Source organism: Eimeria maxima, genomic scaffold, assembly GCF_000499605.1.
Source record: "Eimeria maxima Weybridge genomic scaffold, Emw_scaff865, whole genome shotgun sequence".
NCBI classification, from domain to species: Eukaryota; Apicomplexa; class Conoidasida; order Eucoccidiorida; family Eimeriidae; genus Eimeria; species Eimeria maxima.
Genome location: NW_013566820.1, coordinates 2501 through 10000, shown reverse-complemented (window position 1 = coordinate 10000; position 7500 = coordinate 2501). Strand labels below are relative to the sequence as shown.

General features: G+C 55.3%; 2 protein-coding genes across 2 annotated transcripts in view; one reads left to right on the top strand and one right to left on the bottom strand.

Moving 5' to 3' along the window:
- The window catches only part of EMWEY_00044660 (hypothetical protein, conserved), a gene marked incomplete at both ends in the record, with an annotated part of 4581 nt that extends 3874 nt beyond the window's left edge, over positions 1-707 (top strand). Inside the window, 2 exons of the mRNA XM_013482946.1 lie at positions 1-80; positions 276-707. The exon at positions 1-80 is cut by the window's left edge and continues 438 nt beyond it. Of these exons, the coding sequence (XP_013338400.1) occupies positions 1-80; positions 276-707 (512 nt within the window). The remainder of the gene's footprint in view (positions 81-275) is intronic.
- A 1693-nt stretch (positions 708-2400) lies between these two features.
- On the bottom strand, positions 2401-4771 carry EMWEY_00044650 (mitochondrial carrier domain-containing protein, putative; the record flags this gene model as incomplete). Its single annotated transcript, XM_013482945.1, has 2 exons — positions 2401-3071; positions 3217-4771. 2 exons carry the CDS (start codon positions 4769-4771, stop codon positions 2401-2403), a joined length of 2226 nt encoding a protein of 741 aa, XP_013338399.1.
- Positions 4772-7500: the final 2729 nt, after the last annotated feature.

Below are 7500 nucleotides of genomic sequence, written 5' to 3'. Positions count from 1 at the left end.
CTCGTGGTGGGGTGTCTCCTCATGTAAGGGGAGGAGGATCGTCACATAAATCTTCTTATAAGTATGGTCATGGTAATCGAGTAAGTCCTGCTGCTCCTGCTGCTGCTGCTGCTGCTGCTGTTGCTGCTGCTGTAGATGCTGCTGCGTAGATGTTGCTGTGTTTTTAACGATGGTGTTGATGACGAGTTGCTGCTGCTGCTGCTGCTGTTGCTCTCTTGCTGCTGCTGCTGCTGCAGCGGTGGGCTTGAATTGTGGGCGTCTGTCTGCGGCTGCAGCATCAACAGCAGCAGCAGCAACAACAGCAGCAGCAGCACTACCAGCAGCAGCAGCACTTGCCTATGAGAGGAGGCCCATTTGGGGGAGGAGGAGGAGGTAATGTGCAGCAGCAGCAGCATCAGCAGCAGCAGCAGCAGCAGCAGCAGATGCTGCAGCAGGGGTCTCTATCCCCAATGGTTGGTTCAAATGCCCCAGCTGCTGCTGCTGCTGCAGCAGCAGCAGCGGGAGCAGCAGGAGGAGCAGGCGTAGTACCTCCTCCCCATCCTCCTTTGCCCCCCGTCATGCAGCCAGCATCAGGAGGTAATGCTGCTGCTGCTGCTGCTGCTGCAGGGCCCTCAAGAGCAGCAGCAGATCCCTCTAGGGCCTCCCCTGTACCCTCGCAGATTAGCAGCAGCAGCACAGGGGCTGTTGGTGATATGGTGTGTCAGTAGACAAACTGCTGCTGCTGCTGCAGCAGCAGCAGCAACAGCAGCAGCAGCAACAGCAGCAGCAGCAACAGCAGCAGCAGCAGGTACTGTTGCTGCTGCTGCTGCAGCACCTAACAGAAGCAAGACCGTATACCTGAGGGGCCCTGCAATGGGCAACGGCTTGCTACTGCAACAGCAGCACCAGCATTTGCTGCAGCAGCAACTGCAGCAGCAGCAGCAGCAGCAAGTGCAGCAGCAAGTGCAGCAGCAACTGCTGCTGCTGCTGCTGCTGCAAGACGCCAGAATTATACGGGGAGACAGCAGAGGTAGAATGAGTCTGGAGGAAGAAAGGGGGTGTCTGCAGCAGCGGTGGAGGCACCAGCTGCTGCTGCTCCTGCTCCTCCTGCTGCTGCTGCATGCGCTGTTGCTGCATATGTGTGTGCAGGGTCGTGGTTGTACAGCAGCAGCAGCAGCAGCACCTGCATGTGACAACAGCAGCAGCAGCAGCTGTTGCTGCTGCTGCTGCGTTGCACCAGTTGCAGGGTGGGGAGTTTACCCCCCTCTTGAGTGGCCCGCAGCAGCGGCAGCCACCTCTGCTGCAGCAGCAGCAGCAGCAGCAAGGGCAGCAGCAGCAGCAATGCACGCTTGCTGCTGCTGCTGTGCAGTCGTTGTTGCTTATAGGCAGACCTCCCCAATTGGTGTTGTATTTAAAGTTTGTCTCCTCCGTTGCTGCTACTGCTGCTGCTGCTGCTATTGTTGCTGCTGTTGCTGCTGCTGCTGCAGCAGCAGCAAGGATTGTACATAATTCTACCAGCAAGGAAGCAGCAATTGTAGATAATTATTTATTTAATAATTTAATTATGTAACTATTAACACACATGCTAGTAACACCAAACAGATCAGCAGCAGCAGGTGTAGCAGCAGCAGCAGCAGCAGCAGCAGCAGCAGCAGAAGCAACAACTTCCCATTATTCGCTAGATAGGAGGATACACCTGTAAGCAGCACAGCTAGCTGTTCCTTACGCAGCTAGCTACAGCTAGCTAGCTATAGCAGCCGTATCTAGTTGTATCTAGTTATGGCTAGCCAGCAGCAGCTAGCTGTGGCTAGCTAGCAGCAGCTAGCTAGCTAGCTAGCTAGCTAGTTAGCTAGCTAGCTAGCTATACAGCAACAAGGAGTTAAGTATTGATGAGTATTTATTAGTTAGGTAAAAACCCTAATAAGAATAAATAAATAAATAAATAAATAAATAAATAAATAAATAAATAAATAAATAAATAAACCCTAATGTAAACCCTAAACCCTTAAATGCATGCAGCGCATGCAAGTCGGTGATATACAAATGCTGCTGCTGCTGCTGCTGCAGCAAGCAGCAGTTCTGCAGCTGCAGCAGCAAGCAGCCGTGCTGCTGCTGCAGCGCTGCAGCAGCAAACTATACTCCCACAAGATATACAAACCCTAAACCCTCAGACAAAAGGGAAAACCCCGCTGCTGCTGCTGCTGCTGCTATTGCTGCTGCTGTTGCTATTGCTGCTGCTGCTTCTATTGCTGCTGCTGTCTACGATGGGCACGCTGCCGCTGGAATTATAACGATGCTTCCTCGACCTGTAGCACCTGCTGCTGCTGCGGTGCTGCTGCTGCTGCTGCTGCTGCTGCTGCGGTGCTGCTGCTGCTGCTGCTGCAGATTGCTAATGTACCACTGCGTCTAAGGCAGCTGCAGTCATTCTGCTCCATCAGGTAGCTGCTGCTGCAGTTGCTGCTCTTGCTGCTGCTGCTGTTGCTGCTGCAGCAGCAAAATTTGCTGCTGCTGCTCATGCAGATTTTTCATCTGCTGCTTCTTCCCTTTTTGCTGCTGCAGCTGCAGCAGCCGCTGCGAACGTTCGTCTTCTTCCAGTAGCTGCTGCTGCTCATGCTGCTGCTGCTGCTTCTGTTGCTGCTGCTGCTGCATGTCAGCTGCTGGGTCTTTTCTTTGCTGTATATTAACAGTTTGTCTTCTCTTCTTGTGCAGGGGGCCCCTGGGGCCCCCCCTCTCCGCTGTATCTGCTAAGGAGGTACTATTATGGGTCCTACTAGTGAGCTCAGAATCTGCTGCTGCTGCTGCTGCTGCTGCTGCTGGCGGTGTTGCTGCTGTTGCTGTTATCGTTCCTGCTGTTGCTGGTCTCATCGTTGCTGTATCCGTGGCTGCTACGGTCTCTGCGGGTGCTGCTGCTACTGCTGCTGCTGCTGCTGCTGCTGCTGCTGCTGCAGATGATTCAGGACCTGTAAGCTCCACATGGGGCCCATCTGTGGGCATCTCTTCGTCATCTAAGCAAGTTGCTTCTGCTTCTGCTGCTGCTGCTGCTGCTGCTGCTGCTGCTGCGCCTCTTGGCGAAGCGTTGCCAAAGACAGGCCCTGCACAAACAACGAGTAGCACAAATAAATCCTCTGGACACACAGCAGCAGTAGCAGCAGCAGCAAGAGCAGCAGCAGCAACCGTAAGACAGCAGCAACAGCAACACCAGTAGCAGCAGCAGCAGCAGCAGCAGCAGCAGCATACCTAGGAGGGCCCCTAGTTGTTCCATAGTAGAGAGTTCTTTATCAACTAGTCGTACCCTTACATGAGACCCAAACGCAACACGCCGTCGCTGCTGCTGCTGCTGCTGCTGCTGTTGCTGCTGCTGCTGCTGTTGTTGTTTCTGCTGCTGTTGATTGTCTTGATTGTCTTGCAGTAGCTGTTGTCCATCACTCCCGGGAGCAGCAGAAGAGGCAGCAGCAGCACCTACTGCTGCTGCTGCTCCTGCTGCTGCCCACGTACGCGAGTGCGCAGCAAGACAACTCTTTAGGGGGCGCTGTATAGGGGGCCCCCCCGGGCCCCCTTCCTTACGTGCTGTCTTATGAATAGGTATGGGTACAAGAGGGGGCCCTTCATCAATTGTTTGGGGCCCCCCATCTACGTGCATGCAGGTATCCGCAGAAGTATCTGCAGCAGCAGAGTTCTCTCCTGCTGCTGCTGTTGCTGCTGTTGCTGCTGCTCCATAGTCTAGCAAACGTCTCACACCTGAGGCCCCACAGCCCTCTGGGCTTTGGGTCTCCCCTGGGGGCCCCCCTTGGGGGCCCCCAGGGGGGCCCCCTAGTGGTCCCCTCCTACTTTGTATGTGGATAATACCTTGTTCGGTGTGTTCTGTCTGCTGCTTATTGTCTGCGGTGTCTCCGCATGTTGCTGCTGCTGCTGCTCCTCCTGTTGCTGCTGCTGCTGCTGCTTGGTTGCTATTATCTTGTGTCTCCTCTCTATGAGGATCTGTGGGGCTCCCCTCCTTCTTGGGGCCCCCCACCTCCTCATCCTGTTTGGGGCCCCCATCCTGTCCCTGTAGGGGGCCCCCCAAGGACAAAAGAGGGTACTGTTGTGCATGCATATGTTGTGTAGATTCCCCTAACTCTAGCCAATAATCTTCTTGCTGATGATAAGAAAGAAGACATAACTTCTTGCATGCAGAGGATAAATTAGGGTCTGCTGCTGTCCCCTTATGCAGCAGCAGCGCATGCTGCTTAATTAATTTAAATCTTGCTGCAGTGTATGTACACATAGGACAATGATAATGCCATACAGGGTTTGGGGGCCCCCCCCAAACGGGGGGCCCAGGGGGGGCCCCGGGGGCCCCCCCAGGGGCCCCGCACCCGGGGGGCCCCCCACAATCACCATTATATACAGATACACTTAATGCTACAGGACGACGCATGCGAGAGGGACGGGCAGGCACCAACTCTTCTGCTGCTGCTGCTGCTGCTGCTGCTGCTGTTGCTGCTGCTGCTGTTGCTGTTGTTGTTGTTGCTGCTGCTGCTGTTGGTGTTGCCGCTGGTGGAGAATCATCGAGACGCGTTCCTGCTGCTGTAGCATCAGATGCTGCTGCTGCCGCTGCTGCTGTTGCTGTTGTTGCTGCAGCTGCAGTAGCACCGATGCCATCCTTCCCTGTTGCTGCAGCATCTCCTGTTGTTGCATCTCCTGTTGCTGCTGTATCGCCTGCTGCTGCTGCTGCTGCTGCTGCTGTGTCCTCTATAGTACCGCTTGCTGCTGCTGCTGCTTCTCCCTCGCCATCGTTACTATGATCCTGCATAACAATAACACACACACCACCCCCACATCCTTAGCAGCAGCAGCAACAACAACAACAACAACAGCAGCAGCAGCAGCAGCAGCAGCAGCAGCAGCAGCAGCAGCACCCAACACTGTTTCTCCCTCCCCCCTACACCCCATCATCACCCTTAACAATACAATCCTCTAATCATGATCAGCAGCAACCCCACCACCCCACGACGACTACCACCACCCCCATCAGCAGCAGCAGCAGCAGCAGCAGCAGCAGCAGCAAACAGCAGCAAGAGGAGTAACTTACTAATCTACAAGGGAAGCAAACAAATGCACCAATATATCTTCTTTTTATCCAATGTTGTTGTGTATAATGTATATAATTATTATTATATACATTAGGGTACCAAGCAGCAGCAGCACAAAGAGGACATAAATATAATAATTTATTCTTATTTATTCTCTTCTTTTTTCTTATTATTATTCTTTGCTGCTGATGATGATGCTGTTGTTGTTGTTGTTGTTGTTGCTGCTGCTGCTGCTGCTGCTGCTGTTGATTATTTGTATTCTGCTGCTGATTATTATTATTTTGATTACCCTGGTGCTGCTGTTGCTGCTGCTGCTGCTGCTGCTGCTGCAGCAGCAGCAGCAGCTCCTCCTCCTCCTGCTGCTGCTGTAATAATAATTGGGGGGCCCCTATCTCATGCATACCCTCTATACGTAAGGGTATAACGGGGGCCCTTAATAGTTCATAAGATTTTTTTGCTGGTATAGTTGCTGCTGCTGCTGCTGCTGCTGCTAATTGCTGCTGCTCATTGCATGCAGTACCCTCCTCTCCTCCTTCTTCTTCTTCTGAGGAAGAAAAGGGAAAAGAATCATCAGAGGGGGGGCCCCCTAATGCTGCTGCTGCTGCTGCAGCAGCAGCAGCAGCAGCACAGGACGGAGGGGGGCCCCCACCAGCAGCAGACTCCCTCTTATAAGGACGGGGGCCCCTCCTTCCTCCTGCTGCTGCTGACCCTAAGGGTTTCTTCTTTATCCCTCTCTCCCCCTTACGTAGTATACGACGCTTCCTCTCTGTGGGGCCCTTTGCTGCTGCTGCTGCTGCTGCTGCTGCTGCTGCTGCTGCTGTTGCTGCTGCTGCTGCTTCCTCTGCTACACCTGGTTCCCTCTTTATTGCTGCTGCTGCTCTTTGTGCTGCTGCTGTTGTACCTACACGTGCAGCAGCAGAATGAGTGGTACCCACAGCCATTGCCGCTGCTGCTGCTGCTGCTGCTGCAGTCACTTGCCTCCCCTTTCGGGGACCCCTTGGGGCCCCCCTTGGGGCCCCCCTTTGGGGCCCCCTTGGGAGAGAGGGCCCCAATCCCTGCCGGGGGCCCCTCTGTTGTAGGGAGGAAGGGGATAAGTTTCTTGCTGCAGCAGCAGCATCCGTTGCTGCTGCTCTTTGTCGAGGAGACAAAGGAGAGGAGACTCTAAAGGGGACACCTGATGCTGCTGCTGCTGCTGCAGCAGCAGCAGCAGCAGGAGCAGCAGCAGGAGGGGGGAGGAAGGGAGATGAAGGCTCCAACCCTGTCTCTGCATGCAGCAGCGCATGCCAAGGAAGATCAGCGGCCCCCGTGGGGGCCCCCAAAGGGAGAGGGGGGGGCCCCATGGAGGGTCTTATGTTTCTTCTTCCCTGTATAGTCCCCATACGTAAGGAATCAGAGGCAGCAGCAACAGCAGCAGCAGCAACAGATTGCATGCGTGGTACCGCTGAAGGAGGGGGCCCCGGGGGGCCCCCCAACTCAGTGCTACCCCATACAGGTACCGACCCAACGGGTGTGTGGGCCCCCAGGGGGCCCCCAGAGGGGCCCCTCTGGGGGCCCCCCACAACACCCTGAGATCCACCTTGAAGAAGTGCAGAGGGTGCATAGGGGCCCCCTTGGAGGCGCTGTATACCGTATAGAGGCCCCTCTGGGGGCCCCTCAGCAGGGCCCCCAGGGCCCCCCCAACTCTGCTGACCTCCTGCACGTCTTGCTAGTGGAGGAGGTCCGCGTACACCCTGCTGCAGCACACTGCGATCCAGTACTGCCTGTTGCTGCTGCTGCTGCTGCTGTAGCTGCTGCAGTTGCTGTAACTGTTGTAACTGCTGCTGCTGCTGCTGCTGGTTGGAGGGTGTTCTGTGTTGTGCTGCTGCTGCTGCTGCTGCTGCTGTGTCCCGCTGCAGTGTTAATGGTCTTGCTGCAGCAACAGCCATAGCCAACCTTCGTACCTCCGCAAGCCTAAGGAGAGAAGCAGCAGTTAGCTGCAGCGCAGCAGCATTGGGGGGCCCCCTTTGTAGGGTATTAGGGTTAATAGAAGAGGCGAGGGGCCCCTGCAGCAGCTGCTGCAGCTGACTATATAAACGTACCTGCTGCCCTAATAACTGCAGCACAGGGGAACGAGGGGCCTCGGGGGCCCCTGATGGGCATGCAATACCCTCCGAAGGGGCAGAGGATGTGGGGCCCCCCTCTGTAGACACCATCTGCATGCAAAGGGGGCCCCTCCCCCCTTATAAGAAGGAAAGAAGCTGCTGCAGGGAGAGGAACAGGCAGGCAGCTGCAGCTGCAGCTGCTGCTGCTGCTGCTGCTTCTTTTGCTGATAGCGCCTCAGCGCATGCATTGCAACAGCTCCTGCAACGTCGTAGCAGCAGCAGCAGCTCCTGCAGCAGCAGCAGCAGCAGCAGCAGCAGCAGCAGACTGTTCAAGAATCAATAGTAGGGTACGCTAGCATTTCTCCACA